The sequence below is a fragment of the Cervus elaphus genome, chromosome 16 (genome assembly GCF_910594005.1).
Source record: "Cervus elaphus chromosome 16, mCerEla1.1, whole genome shotgun sequence".
Classification (NCBI taxonomy): Eukaryota; Metazoa; Chordata; class Mammalia; order Artiodactyla; family Cervidae; genus Cervus; species Cervus elaphus.
Genome location: NC_057830.1, coordinates 36,948,679 through 36,962,812, shown reverse-complemented (window position 1 = coordinate 36,962,812; position 14,134 = coordinate 36,948,679). Strand labels below are relative to the sequence as shown.

General features: G+C 46.8%; 1 protein-coding gene across 1 annotated transcript in view; it reads left to right on the top strand.

Moving 5' to 3' along the window:
- The first annotated feature begins 2,713 nt into the window (after positions 1-2,713).
- Positions 2,714-14,134, top strand: part of DPYSL2 (dihydropyrimidinase like 2) — a 79,609-nt gene continuing 68,188 nt past the window's right edge. Inside the window, exons 1-3 of the mRNA XM_043927167.1 lie at positions 2,714-3,026; positions 6,363-6,451; positions 8,215-8,399. Of these exons, the coding sequence (XP_043783102.1) occupies positions 2,988-3,026; positions 6,363-6,451; positions 8,215-8,399 (313 nt within the window). The 5' untranslated portion in view covers positions 2,714-2,987. The remainder of the gene's footprint in view (positions 3,027-6,362; positions 6,452-8,214; positions 8,400-14,134) is intronic.

The following is a 14,134-nucleotide window of genomic DNA, read 5'->3' as shown; positions in this document are numbered from 1 at the left end:
CGGTTCACCTATTTGGTTCAGGGTCAATGGTTTGTAACTTTACAGGCAATTTTCACTGAGTGTTCATCCAAAGACAGTGTAAAAATACTGTATATTAACAAGTCAATCAATGCAGAGTGGGTGGAAAATTCTCCCCCACATCGATTCCTTCTCTGCATTGTTATTGAGCGGTAAGTATGGTAAGCAATGCAGATTGCTGACAGTTCTTGTCCTTGGTCAATTAAATCTATTTGGCACCTTCTACGTGCCAAATACTCTTAGGCTCTACTCAGAGCAGACAAATGAAATTAAACATCACATCTCTGGATATTTATGAGCAGTAATGTCAGTTCTCCTGGTCTAGGAACCTCCTATCAGTGGTTATAGAAATAAGGTTGATATAAATAAGATGGATATAAAAGCTCTTGGGAGCAAAATATTCAATGGCAAACTCATAAATAGCAAGGTATAGTTAAAGCCTTTACGATCAAGCAATTCGGGAGCAGGAACATAGAATAAGAATATAAACAAATAATGTCATTAGTGGTTATTTTGCTTTAATTCATTTGACCCTCATTTACTTGTTTGTCCAGTAGTATTCTCCTTATGATTTAATAGGATACTCATCCTCCTGCTGCCCCTCACCCACTCCTGGTTGGAAATGTCAGAGGGTTTTCTGGGTAGGAAGGTACATTCTGTGTGTTCTCAGACTTGTGACTTTGACCCTTTCAGGCTGACACCAATACTTGCTGATTTCAACTCACTTGGCTCTTAGCACATCGCAGAGTTGGAGGGGGAAGTGCTCCTTTTTTCAATTTTTAAGATGCAGAGCTAATTGGAACTGCAATGAATTAACCAGCTGGGAAGACTGCTGGGTGCCCCAGAGCCTCTTTCTGGGTCTTTAGAATTTACAGAAAGAGGAGTGAAAGGGTGCATCTTACACCTTCTGGAGAGACAAACAACCATCCAAAGTGGCCAGATGTAGAGAGACTTTGAAACGTGAGCCCATCCTAGCCTCAGGATTATTTTGCGTTTATCTGGCTAATCTTTGCTGAGCAGGTGTGAGCCAATTAAATAGATTTTTTTTTTTCTCTCCATGGTTGCCGGAAGGCATAGATTACGTGAGGATTCTATCTATTGTTTGATCTCTAGTAGAGAAGTTCAAGGCCAGCCCAGATGTTTTTGTCATTGTACCTGACTGGGCAACCTTCCTAAGAGATGACTTTTGATAGACCGCTCCCGATCAAGTGGTTCAGCTTCTTTCTACAAGGATTCTGAAGTAAGAGCATCAGAGAAGGACTTGGACAGAGCCAATGGGTCCCAACCTGTTTAATTTCTAGCCCAAGAAGAGAGGCCTTAAAAGCCCTGTGTGGTAGGATCTCTGGCTGGGGAGTTAAGACTCCCCGTGTTTTAAACGGATTCTGGGTGGTTCTCTCCATGACTCAGGATACCTTTCTTTTTGAGATCGCCTTTCCTTCATTCCTCCAGCTTCTCCAGTTCATCTCCTGGCTTTTGGCTTCATTATGTGAACTGGGGGGCCAGTCTATAACAATGCACATCCTTTGGGCTCCCTGGGCACTTTTAATCCCAACAGTTTCTCAACAGAATTGCAGGCAGCAGTGAAACGTACTCCCCAGCCCTGCCCCCATCCCTTGCCTCCTGCTTCATCCCCCTAAATCGTGTAGGTGAGAGTGACTATTAAAGAGACTCGGGCCTAGACAGAGCCTTTTTTGGCCTCAACAGGGGGTTGATGCTCCTCCCTTGCCCCCAAGTTCCTGGCGACCCCAAGGCACAAAAGGATGTTTTAGGGCGGGGTTTCCATCCCCAGCAGCGAACTACGTCTTCTTTGGCTGCTTTCCTTCCCTGCTTAGAGCAGTGAGGGCTTCAGACTTTCTTTTCCAGCTGCCAGGCCAAGGATGCCCGAAGCCTGGCCTCTGGCTCCACTTATCCGCAGCCTCACCTCGGGCCCGCGCCTCTCCGCCCCCGGCGAGCCCAGCCGGGCGCCGGCCGCCCACAGGCCCGCGTCCAGCCGCCCCTCTCCAGGGCCGGGCGTGGCCGGCGCGGCGCCTCGCGGAGCCTTCCCGCCCCGCTCCCCTTCCCTCCGCTCGCTGCCATCTGAATTCCCCCGTCGACTCCTGGGCGGAGGCCGAGCGAGCCTTCGCGAAAGGCGAGGACGGCGGGAGGAGGGCTCGGGCGCCCCTCCCGGGCGGCGCGGCGCCGGCCGGCCGTGCAGTCGCGCGCTCGCCGCCAGCAAAGCCATTGGCTCGGCGCAGTCACCCCACGCGGGGCTGCAGCGGCGGCCTCCGCGGATTGGCGCGCGGGCGGGCATCCATCGGGGCGCGCGCGAGCGTGTGCGTGCCGCCGGGGCCCCATCTAAGCCCACCGTCTAGGGGTTGGACTCCCCCTGTCCGTAATGACCACCCCTCCGCTATCCCTGCATTGCTGATGCTGCATTTGGGGCCTCTGCCAGCCCCGGTGGCCGAGGCCCTGGTCCAAAGAAAGGGCGCGAAAGGCGCGCTCCCCGATCGGGCGCACGCACCGACCGCCGCCCTCGGCTGCACTGCAGCAATTCGCGCACTCGCGCCGCTCCCCTCCCCGCCTGCACTCATTTGCATATCCCACGATTGTGACCAATCAGGACTCGTCTCTCTCGAAGCGGATGGCTTTGGCCAGAGAGGAAAGGGAGTGGCTGGCGGCGCATGCGCCGCGGTGGCAGACTTGAACCGAGGCTTTTATTGCTGTAGTTTATTTCCACCCCCTTCCCTCCTGTTCTCTCTCTCTCTCTCTCTCTCTTTCTTTTTTTCCGCCCTAGCTGGGGCAGTGCTGGAGGAGAGGAAGAAAAAGAGACAGAGGATTGCATTTATCTCTTACGTTCCTGATATTTGCTATCAGCAAGACCAGCTATTCGACTGCACATTTTTCAATCCTGCAAAAAATAACCAAGTGTCTTTCCTGGCAATTTTTGTTTAAAGCTGCTCTTTTGAAATTAATTTTTTCCCAGGAGAGAGATGTCTTATCAGGGGAAGAAAAATATTCCACGCATCACGGTGAGTTGGGTATTTGGGCGATATGCGATCGGCCAGCAACCTTTTTTTGTAGCACAGATGGTCTAAAGAATATATATATATATATATGTATATATATATATATATTTTTTTTTTTTTTTAAAGCAGGGGGAGGAAGAGGAACCCAACTTTTTTTTTTCTCTTTACCCTCTTGTTACCGAGGAAGGCGATCGTGATGGGAGACGCAATCCTATGGAATTGTAAGCTGCATAGTTTCTAAGGCGTTAAAATAGGAGCGTGAGTGCATTAAGGTCGTTTTAGGTAGCGCGCCAGATCCGCTGTATCCTTTTATTGTCAGAGCGGGATGCTGCGGTGCTGGTCTGCGGGGTGTAAGCAAATGGATCTCAGATTGAATATGCATGGTTGAAGCTCGGATATTGTTCTCCCGGCTGCGTGCTGCGGGGCTGGACTCCTGGAGCCTGAGGGGGAAGACGGGGAAATGGATTCTTCCCCATTTCCCGCCCCCACCATAAGGGGCTTTCTGGAGCCTTCCTCCGGTTCTTCAGAAAAAGGAGCGGTTTCAGCCCGGAGGCGTAATGACAGCGGAGGGATGCTGAGAAGGGCTGGGTGTACCGGGATCCTGGAGAAACTGGAAGGAAAAACAGGGACGTGATGATGAGCAGAGGGGGCGGGGGGGGGGGGGAGTAGGGACGGACAGGCGTGGGCTTTTTGTTGACTAAGACCGATTTTTGATGGCCCTATTGGCTTTCTCGCCCCAGAGTTTGGGGCTGGGATCCTGGCGGGGCTCTGGGCTCGCTTTCTTGTGTCTTTCTGCAGCCAGGGAGGCCTCCGTGTTGGCTTATACAAAGCGGGCTAGGGGGGGTGGGCGTTGGGGACAGCGCGAAGCCGGGCTCGGGGAGGTAATGGCGCTGCGCGACGTGCAGAGCAGATGGCCCGGCCCGGCCTTGGCCAGACAATGATCGCAGCAGCCGGAGATGCGGGCGCAGCCCTGGGGCTTGGGGTCCTTAGTCTGTAAATCAGGAGGAGCTCCAAACGATGACTCTCCGATGCTTGGGAGATGAACTTAGGTTCCTGTTCCCGCTGCTCCCCCGCCCCCATCTTCTCTTCTCGCCAATCTTCGCTGTCTGCATCCCCGAATGATATCCCGCGGAGGGAGGAACGCGAGGGAAATTCATTGTTATATAATGATAACGCGATTGCAACTGGTAGAACCCAGGGCTGAGACGGTGACCGAAAGAAAGAATCTTTGAAAAGTCACGATGTGTTTAGGGCTGGGTCTGAGGGCGCGCTTTCACTGTGGTTTCCTCCTTGGCCACCGGCACCCCGGCTTCCAGTGGATGCACAAGGGCACACCCATCCGCAAGAGAGGGATGTGGGAGCAAACGCACGGGGGAGGGGGCGTGTGCTCCGGAGGGTTTTAGAGGATGAGCAGAGGCGGTGGCTGCTAGCTTTTTCTTGAGGGCGAGAGACCCAGAATCCCAAAGGGCCGAGCGCGGGGGCACCCCACATTATGTGTTCATTGCGCCCGAGAGAGGAATCTGGGGCGTGGGGTGGGGGGCGGGTGGAGAGCAGATTTGCTGCAAGCCTGAAGTAATCCGCTGTCTTCGTGAATGAAAAAGGCAGTTTCGGTTTGACAGTGTGGGGAGAAAAAAATGTAAAAAGCAAACAATCAACAAGACTGATTTTTTTTTTTTCCAAAAGAGCGCCCCCTTTACCCTTTAACAAAATCTGGTTGCAGGATAGTGGGACCTATAGCATGGTTTCCCTCCCTCCATCAGCATGGCCAACCTCTTATGTAAGAAGCCACACGAGTGAGCTGGGCTGTGATGTTTCTCTCTCTCTCTCTTGTTTTCTTAACATGTTGTTGGCTCTGGGATTCGCATGATGGCCGAGACAGGTACCGCAGTGACTAAGCGAGCAGGTGGTGAAGGGCAGGGCTTCTCCTTGCCTCCCCAGGGATATTTATCCTGTCAAAGCTGGGTACTGGGGAAGAGGGGGAGGTCATTGTAGACAGTTCATGCACTGGATCAGGTGACTTTGGGCCAGTGGCTTAACCTCTCTGAGTCTCAGTTTCTGTCTGTGTCCTGGGAACAAGAATCTGGCTCCATCCACCTCACAGGTTTGATTGGCAGCTGGGGTGACATGGTTTACAGGGCAGGATTTTGTAAAAGTTTTTACATTTATTTTATGTAAATACAGGAATTGTTGCTGCCTCTTTATTCTGTCTCTCAAAGTCTGCAGCAGAGCGAAGGCCCCCACAGTGTACACAATTAAAATAATCTTAATGTTTTTGATTATGTTAGAGAAACAATAAATACTTTCTAAACCCAAGTGTGTGTGCATTTATGTGTAAAAGTCTTTTCCCCTATGTCTCAGGCAGCATTTTTTTTTTAAAGAGTTGCTTTAATTTTCTCATTTTGGTAGGTGCTAAACATAAATTGCACTTGATGAGAATATTTTTTTTAATTGAATTTTGAGTTAATTGTTAAAATGGACCATATTAAAACCATATAAAAAGGGCAATCATTTAACCCTTCTGTGGAATAATACAGGTGTGTGTCCGCGGAACACAGGATTTTAGCATAAGATTCCATCAACAGCATTTCTGTAGAGATGAATCATAATGTAACATTTCTGTTCCATTCTTGTGACTTATGGGCTGCTTGTCATATATTTTTTTGCACCAATTAAAATATAAGTACATGTACAGTCAATAATGGTGTGAGATTTTTAGAACTTGTCCTCTCATCTACTTTATCTGAAAACTTTACCTTTTTCTTAACAGCTGAACAGTTAAAATGGTGCATCTTTGAAGTATTTTCTTCCCACCTACAGTTGCTGTGATTTACCACAAAGATAACATACTGAATTGAAACCTTGCTATAATTGAACCAAATGTGTTTGTGTAGAGTATCCCATGACAACAGACTTTGGTTAATTTTTCCCCCACACAAACCTCGCCAAGAATTGACTTCCCCTACATGTGGGTGTATTTTGTTTTAACATGAAGTTTAACCTAAAGCTATTTAAAGTAATTGTCTTCTTTATCTGAAATGTTTTTAAATAGCTCTTTAAAGAGAGATTGTTGGGCTTTTTTTTTTTTTTTTTAATTCTTTTTTGCTTTTGGGTCCAATTGAGAAAGATTTTTTTCCTCTAGGACAAGCTTTGAATTTTGCCAGTATGTTCTGACTCATCAAATGATGAATAGGTTGCCACATACGGGTTCACCTTTGTCACTGAGTCTTTCCCAAATTGGCTCACTTTGAGCATCTCTTTGGAACAATGAAAGTGTTCTTAGCTCATTTGTCTTATCGTGAATCAGGAATGCATTATGACCTTACTACTTCTTTGTTTCAGAGTGATCGTCTTCTGATCAAAGGAGGTAAAATTGTTAATGATGACCAGTCATTCTATGCAGACATATACATGGAGGATGGGTTGATCAAGTAAGTGTAACTCATCATCTTGACAAATTTGGGTACCTTGCAGTGTTGCTAAGCATTATGTACAATTCAGACGTCTAGTATCAGCTCTAGTGACTTCAAAGAGACACTAACTTAATATCTGTTTAAACACAGCTTGATTGCTGGTAATTAGTGAATTTCAAAGCTCAGATTTAGGGAATTCAAAGCCACAATTGGATGCACATCCATTTCCTTACGTGTTATGTAATTGACTATTTTTAACCAATGTGACACAATGTTTTCTTGTTGCCAAATACTTGGGTTATGATCCATTGACTATATTAAAGGTGTTCCTAGAACGTAGTTGTTGTGTGTGGAGGGTAGGATAGTTAGAGGACACAGGTACAAAATACAGCCTCATTGTCATGATAGCACATCTGCTTTCTTAATCAAGAATCCAAGTTGTTGGGGCCAAAGGGAACCCAATTAATTACTAGGCCACAGAGAAAAATTACTGCCTCATTCAAGGCAATTTTAGATTTCATTCTTTAAGTGTCAATGAACACAAATAGGACTGCCCTTGTGTTTACTGTGTATTGTGTTTCAAGGGAGACAACAACAGAACAGTGATTGAATTAGGGTATTTTTGGACCCTAGAGGGTTAAGTGCGTTGAGAACATCCCAGTATTCTCATGCCCTTCCAATTGGGACAGCTCACAGGCCCTGGAGAAATAGCACATCTGTTTAAAGACAAACACTGCAGCAAGTGACATCTTTTAAATAAGCAGCATTTATCAAGGGCCAGCAACAAACCAATCCAGAGAAGTGGAAAAGTGTAGTGAACGGGTGTGTTGCCTGGAAACTCACACCCTGATTTATGATCCTAAAAGAGGTTTTAACATTTCAACATTTAATGTTTTCTCCATGTGTGTTTGCTTGTGACAGTCTCAGCTCCAGGCTCTCAAATACCATGACTTTCATGTTCCATTTTCCCCCAACTGGAAAGCAGCATGATCTGGTCCGTAAGACTCTGGCGGAAGAGTGAATAAGCCCATGTGCTATTTTTAGTCATCACTAATTTGTTTTAGAACTTGACCAACTCCTTCGTGATTAGTTTTACCTTTTCAAAAAACTGGCAGACAGATGTAGCAGAGGTACTTTTTTAAAAATGGGAAGGGAATTCATGTCACCCACGAATATTCATTAATGCATGTTAATGAATTTAATTTATATTCATTATTCATCGTGAATGAATAATTTTCTACCTCTGTTATCTGAGTTGCTAATCATATTTTTAAGTAGTTTCAATCATAGTGTTTACTTTTCATAATAAGAATGTTATTATTATTATTTTTTTGCTTTGTTTTGTTTTACTCCATACCCTTTTAATCCTCATTTCTCTTTGTTGAAAAGGATATGGTGAAAATAAATGTAAAGTGAAAGCAGGTCTGGAGAAAGTTGTTATAGGATAAGTAATTCAACTGGGTGTGTGATAAAGTATGGCAGTATTTTATGTAAATATCTTGGGACTTTGTTATCATTTGGTCATATGGATTTTCTGGTAACTAAACCTTGAATCGGCCGCTGGTGCCTTATTTAAATTTTGTTTTCTAGTATGCTCTACATTGCTTCTTGTGGGTAGGGAGTAGGGCACAGACATTATGAGTAATAACAATAACAATAACCTGAAAAGTCTTTGGAATATAGAGAAGGAATGTTTATGGGCTTGGTGAAGGTGTCTGTCAGATGCTGTTTGATTTAGGACATTTCATTTACGGTCATTATTGCCCACCCTGTTTATTTAGGCAAATAGGAGAAAACCTGATTGTGCCGGGAGGAGTGAAGACCATTGAAGCCCATTCCAGAATGGTGATCCCTGGAGGGATTGATGTCCATACCCGCTTCCAGATGCCTGATCAGGGGATGACCTCTGCTGATGACTTCTTCCAAGGCACCAAGGCAGCCCTGGCTGGAGGAACCACCATGATCAGTAAGACAGCTTACAAATATTCTTAGTGCCTGAGCACCATTATCACGAGAACATGAGCCTGTGTTGTTGTCTTTCCTTCTGAAAATTGCTAGACTGAACAGCGGATGGGTCTTCCAAGTAAGGGGAGTGATGGGGGCAGGCCAGCCTTAGGCTCATTTTCTGTCCAGCTCTAAGGTTCTTCAGTTGAACCTGAGAATTTCAGTAGGACTAAAAAAAAAAAAAGTGGCTCTAGAACTTTTGTCTTTCTTAGATTGAAAATGCGATTTGATTGTGATCACTTTGAAAGCAACAGTCCGTGGAGGAATCTTCAGAGAGCTATCAGTTTTGAGCCTTTGCTCCTAAGTATTTGATTTTGACTTTTAAAGAATTCCTAAACGGTGTATCTTTTTGGAATGAGGCCAGGGTACAGCAGATGAATTGTTGAACCAGGAACTTAATTCTACTGATAAGAACATCAAATGGAAGGATTACTTCCTGCTTGGGGTTTGACGTAAATGGAGTTGGGCAGTCCTGCTCAGAGAAGCACCTGCAGATCTCAGTTGTTGTCAAGATATGAAAATTGTTCTGCCATGGACACCTTGGTGCCCCATGAATATTGCTCTGTAGCATGTGTGCTTTTCATTCAGCAGAATCCAGAGTATATTTCCTAACAAATGTGAAGTGTTTGTGAATGGTCAGTTTCCAGCATACTTGTTTATTGCCCTTTTGACAAATATCATTTTGATTTTGAGGAGGTAGGCAAGTTGTACATTGACCCACTAGACACATAATTTTTAAATTTTTATTTGTTTATTGAAGTTGATTTACAAAGTTGTGTTAGTTTTGTGTGTATAGCAGAGTGATTCAGTTATATATCTATGTGTGTCTATTCTTTCTCAGATTCTTTTCTATTATAGTTGTTACAAGGTAGTAAATATAGTTCCCCATGTTATACAGTCAGTCCTTATTTATCTGTTTATTAATATATATATATATATAGTAGTGTGTATTTCTTAATGTCAAACTAGTAATTTTTCCCTCCCCACTGCTCCTTTCCTCTTTGGTAACCATAAATTTGTTTTCTATGTCTGTAAGTCTGTTTGTATTTTGCAAATGTGTTCATTTGTATCAGTTTTTAGATTCCACGTATAAGCAGGATCATATGATATTTATCTTCTTCCGTCTGACTTTCTTCACTTAGTATGGTCATCTCTAGGTCTGTCCATGTTGCTGCAGTTGGCATTATTTTATTTCCTTTTTTTTTAAAAAGATTTTATCCAGGAGTGAAAGCCAATATACAGTCGGTCTTAAAACCTTATAGTTCAGTTTAGAAGAGGGTCAATGTGGAAAGAACTTAGTGCTTTATGCTTTAGAAAAACCTATCTTGCTGGTTACTTTTTGAATTGATGCTCTTCTTAATGTGTGGTTGCAGGATCTGTTTCTGAGCTTCCTCTTTTCCTCCCTACCTCCTGGCAGAACACTGCCAGCCCCTTCTCGTCCGAGCTCTTTGACTTCTTAAATCAAGCATTCACCTTCTTGTGTCCTTCCTGGTCTTCTGGGTGTCATCACTGACCAGAAAAAGCTTTTTTTTTTAAGCCTTACTTCTTTCTTACTGCACATGTTACCTCTTAACCTAGAGGGTACCATTCTTGTGGTTGTGGGTGGTGTCCACACACATCTTGGGACACTGGCCTAGGGTGGATGCCTGCTGCTTTGTCAGTGGTGTCTGTTAGGACTCACCGGCACCAGTGGGAATTTCCGCACCTCCTCCAGGGCGGGCCGTGGAGCCACACTGGACCTTAGAGAAACAGACTCCTCGGGTGTCAGCCTGGAAGACCCAGTCAAGGTTATAAACTGCCTCAGTCTGGAGTCCCTGTAGGCCCCCCTGTAGGCCCCTGCCTTGGTCACAGATTGTTAGTAAGTCACAAATAATGCTTCCCCAGTGGCTCAGACGGTAAAGAATCTGCCTCCAATGCAGAGACCCAGGTTTGGTCCCTAGGTTGCAAAGATCCCTTGGAGGAGGGCGTGGCAACCCACTCCAGTATTCTGGAGAAATCCATGGACAGAGGAGCCTGGCGGGTTATAGTCCATGGGGTTGCAAATAATCAGACACGACCGAGTGACTTTCATTTCACTTCAAGGGAGTGATCAGTGATGTCTATCATTGAACCAAAGGACAGCCCTAGGAGGTACAAATATACCCAATGAGGCATCTGGAGATCTGGTCTACCTGCCACACCAACTTGCTGTGGGACCTTGGGAATCACCTCAGTTCTCGCGGCTGCTTGTCTGCACAGTGAAGGATTTGCACTTGAGGATCCTGGATGTCCTTTCCAGCTCCCACATTGGGCAACTCACTGAGCTCAGAGACGTAGTTTGCCTTTAATTACTTGCACTTTGCTCCACAGGTCCGTCAACACTCTGCTTTCTCTCTGACTTCTTGAAAGACTCCATCCTGCTTTCTTGATTCTGCCTCTTCACTACTCACACTTGATCCATTCTTTTTTTTAAAAAAAAAAATTTTTTTTTACACTTGATCCATTCTTTGGCGCCTTTCCTGCTTCTTGTCCTTTTCTTTCTTTGGCCATGCTATGTGGCATATGGGATCTTAGTTCCCTGACCAGGGATTGAACCCGTGCCCCCTGCAGTAGAAGCACAGTCTTAATCACTGGACCACCAGGGAAGTCCTCTTGTCTCTTTCTGCCTTCCCTTCCCCACCCACCTTCACTCGTGAGCACATCCCTTCCTGCTGATATCCTCATCTTCCCTTTGGCCTTCTTTCTCAGCAGCGTGAGCATCTTTCCCTGACTTTCTGGTGGGTTCCTTCTGTGGAGGGATGAGGGATGTCTCCAGAGTCCTGCCCCTGGACCGCAGGCCCAGAATAGGCAGCAGATGGCCTTATTGTGCATTGGAACAAAGAAGGGGGAAAAAATCTGACTGCCTGACCCACTCAGTCAGGCAGAATGCAAGCATCCTTTAAGGCAGAGTTGCTGGCACAGTTAAAAAGTGGGGAGATTTAATGAGCAAATCTCAAAGAATGAAAGTAAGCAGAGGTCGTGGGGATGTGGTCCCCAAGTTGTCACACTCCAAACTCATGGTTACGGACGTGTATAGAATTACCACTGCCTGCCCTTCCCTCAAGAGACATGTGGTAATAATACAGATGAGGAAATCAGAATTATTTTTTTTGCTTGCCGATTATGCATTCTGTATTGCTTCAAGTGAGTGAGTGGCTAGAGTGTGCTTCAGAGTGGAGCCTTGCAAAGAGGAATAATAGCTAGCTTAGTGAGACTTCGTTGGTACCTGTGACCTGCTCTTTCAATGAGATTGTAGCTTCTTTAATAAATATTGAGGCCAGCACTAAATGTTTCGGACACTTTGAAGAATTTCAAGTGAAAACAGAAATAAGCCATTGAAGGAAGTTGACACCATGCTCCCCGTAACCCCTCTCTCCCATCTTTCTGCGTTGCTCCACGTCATGTTACTTGATGTGTCTTCACCTGCTACCTGCTGTGCATTTCTCAGGTCACGGGACCTGGAGGCTCCATTTCTGTCTGCAAGGCACAGCCTGCAGTGCAAAATGCAGCCAAATGGTCCCAGTTTGGAAATGGAGGTGACACGTCAGTGGCAGAAAATAATATTATTGCCATGAAACAGAGGCTGTCATTGAGAAAAGTACAATGAGATCTTTGTAAGGGGCCCTCCATGCGGGGCAGAGGGAACGTCCTTTGCCCTTTCTGTCTGGTGATGGGTGGGCAGAGGCTCTAGACACACACCCGGTAGGCGGCATCCAGACCAGCTGAGGGGTCATGGAGGTGGCAAGGGTGCCGCTTGTTGAAAGTGCTGCTGGCGTCCTGGGGGCTCTGTGACCGTCAGAGTTCAGACCCCAGAGTCTCTAGGAAGCAGGCAAGAACAGTTATCTCCATTTTATAGAGGGGAAGACCGGGGCCAGAGGGCAGGACATTCACCCCATTCACCAGTGCAGGTCACAGGTATGGGAGTGCACACTTGCAACTGTGGCCTCACCCCCCGCCACCTGTGTGACCTCTGCTTTAAGCCTCAGCTGCAGACTGGGGATAGTTGTCGCAGAGATCGACGGTGGAGCCATCAGAACAGGACCCGGCCCTCAGTCAGCACTCAGCTGTGGTGGTTATTATTGTTCCATCTCACATCAGGTACCAGAAACCTCCCATCTCCACGGAGATGCCCTCTGGATTGCTCCTCTCTACAGAGCCAGAGGAAAGAGGCTTCAACTGCAGGAGGACCGACCTGACTGTTTGCTGGGAGCGGGGGTTCTCTAAGTGTGGTCAGCAGACTGGGTTCCCTGATGTGACTTGGGGTGCTTCTTAAAACATTCAGTTTCCTGAGCCCTACCCTACCTCTTGACCTGGAGGGTGCTGAGGTGACCTGTGAATCTGTATTTGAATCTGGTGATTGTCACGTGAGCTTGGGGAGCTATTGGAAAGTCGGGCTCTTGGAGGTCCATGCCAGATCTGCAGGCTCTAGATGGCTAAGGATCTTGCCTTAGTCCTCAGGACGTTTGTCCTGTGTTACAGTTTGATCATGGCTCCTCTGCCTCTTTTGTCTTTATAAAAATTATTTGGCTGCTCTGGGTCTTTTTTGCTGCACACAGGCTTCTCATTGTGGTTGCTTCTCTGGTTGCATCTCTTGGGCTCTGGAGCCCAGGCTCAGTAGTTGTGGCACATCGGCTTAGTTGTTCTGCGACATGTGGGATCTTCCTGGACCAGAGATGGAATCTGTGTCCCCTGTATTGGCAAGTGGAGTCCTAACCACTGGACCACCAGGGAAGCCCTGTCTCTTTCGTCTTCATCCCCACCCGCTCTGCCCCCCGCCACACCCAGCAGTGTCTTACTCCTGAGACACTTGCTCCACTGATGCATGGCTGAATGAGTGGATGAATGAATGATGTGATGAGCTTATTTGCTCATGGGACTTGGTTTCCTGCTTCATCTGCATATCGTGCCAGTGGACCAAGAATCCTGGGGGTGGGGAGGAGGGTCTGGTGTTGACAACATTCACTGGTTGTGTTCATTTCCCCCAAAGCAACTGTCTCTTTAGTACTGCCCTCATTTCTGTCGTCTGCCCCTGGCCACTGCGGCCCAATCAACTGTTGGAATGGTTGGGGGAGGGAAGTTGGACGGGAAAACCCAGAGCCTGAGCATCAGCCTGAGGTCGTGAAGGGGGATTGCTCCTTCCATCTTTCGGAAGGAAGTGGGGATGCTGGTCCTCTCATGAGGGAGCTTGCCCTCTGAGTGCACAGGGTGGTCCCTGAGCACTACGGAGGACTCAGCAGTCATCTCTGAAGCCCCTTGGCTTATCCAGCTCTTCCTAGAGAGCCGTGCCGGTGGAGGCAGAAGGCCTACATCAAGGTGAAGGGCCTTCCTGGCTCGGAGCATCCCTGGGGCAAGCCACTGCTTGTCATTTCTTCATCCACGTGGCGCTTGGGTTTGCTCCCTGCCTCTGACGGGTCCATGTGTGAACACACACATGCACTGGAATATGAATGCGTCTGTAATCCATACTTTGATTATTCCCTTTGCATCATTTCATTTGACTTGGGTTAGAAAGTGCTTACAGGAAAACCCGACCACATCAGACGAAAGTCTCTGAGTCCAGGACCTGAGTTGTCCCCACAACATCTGCCTGTGGGCTGGCAGTTAGAAAGCCACATTATCTGATGGGCTGTGGGCATGGGTTCTTTCTGTCCGCTCCGCCTCACATCCTCCCCAAGCCCC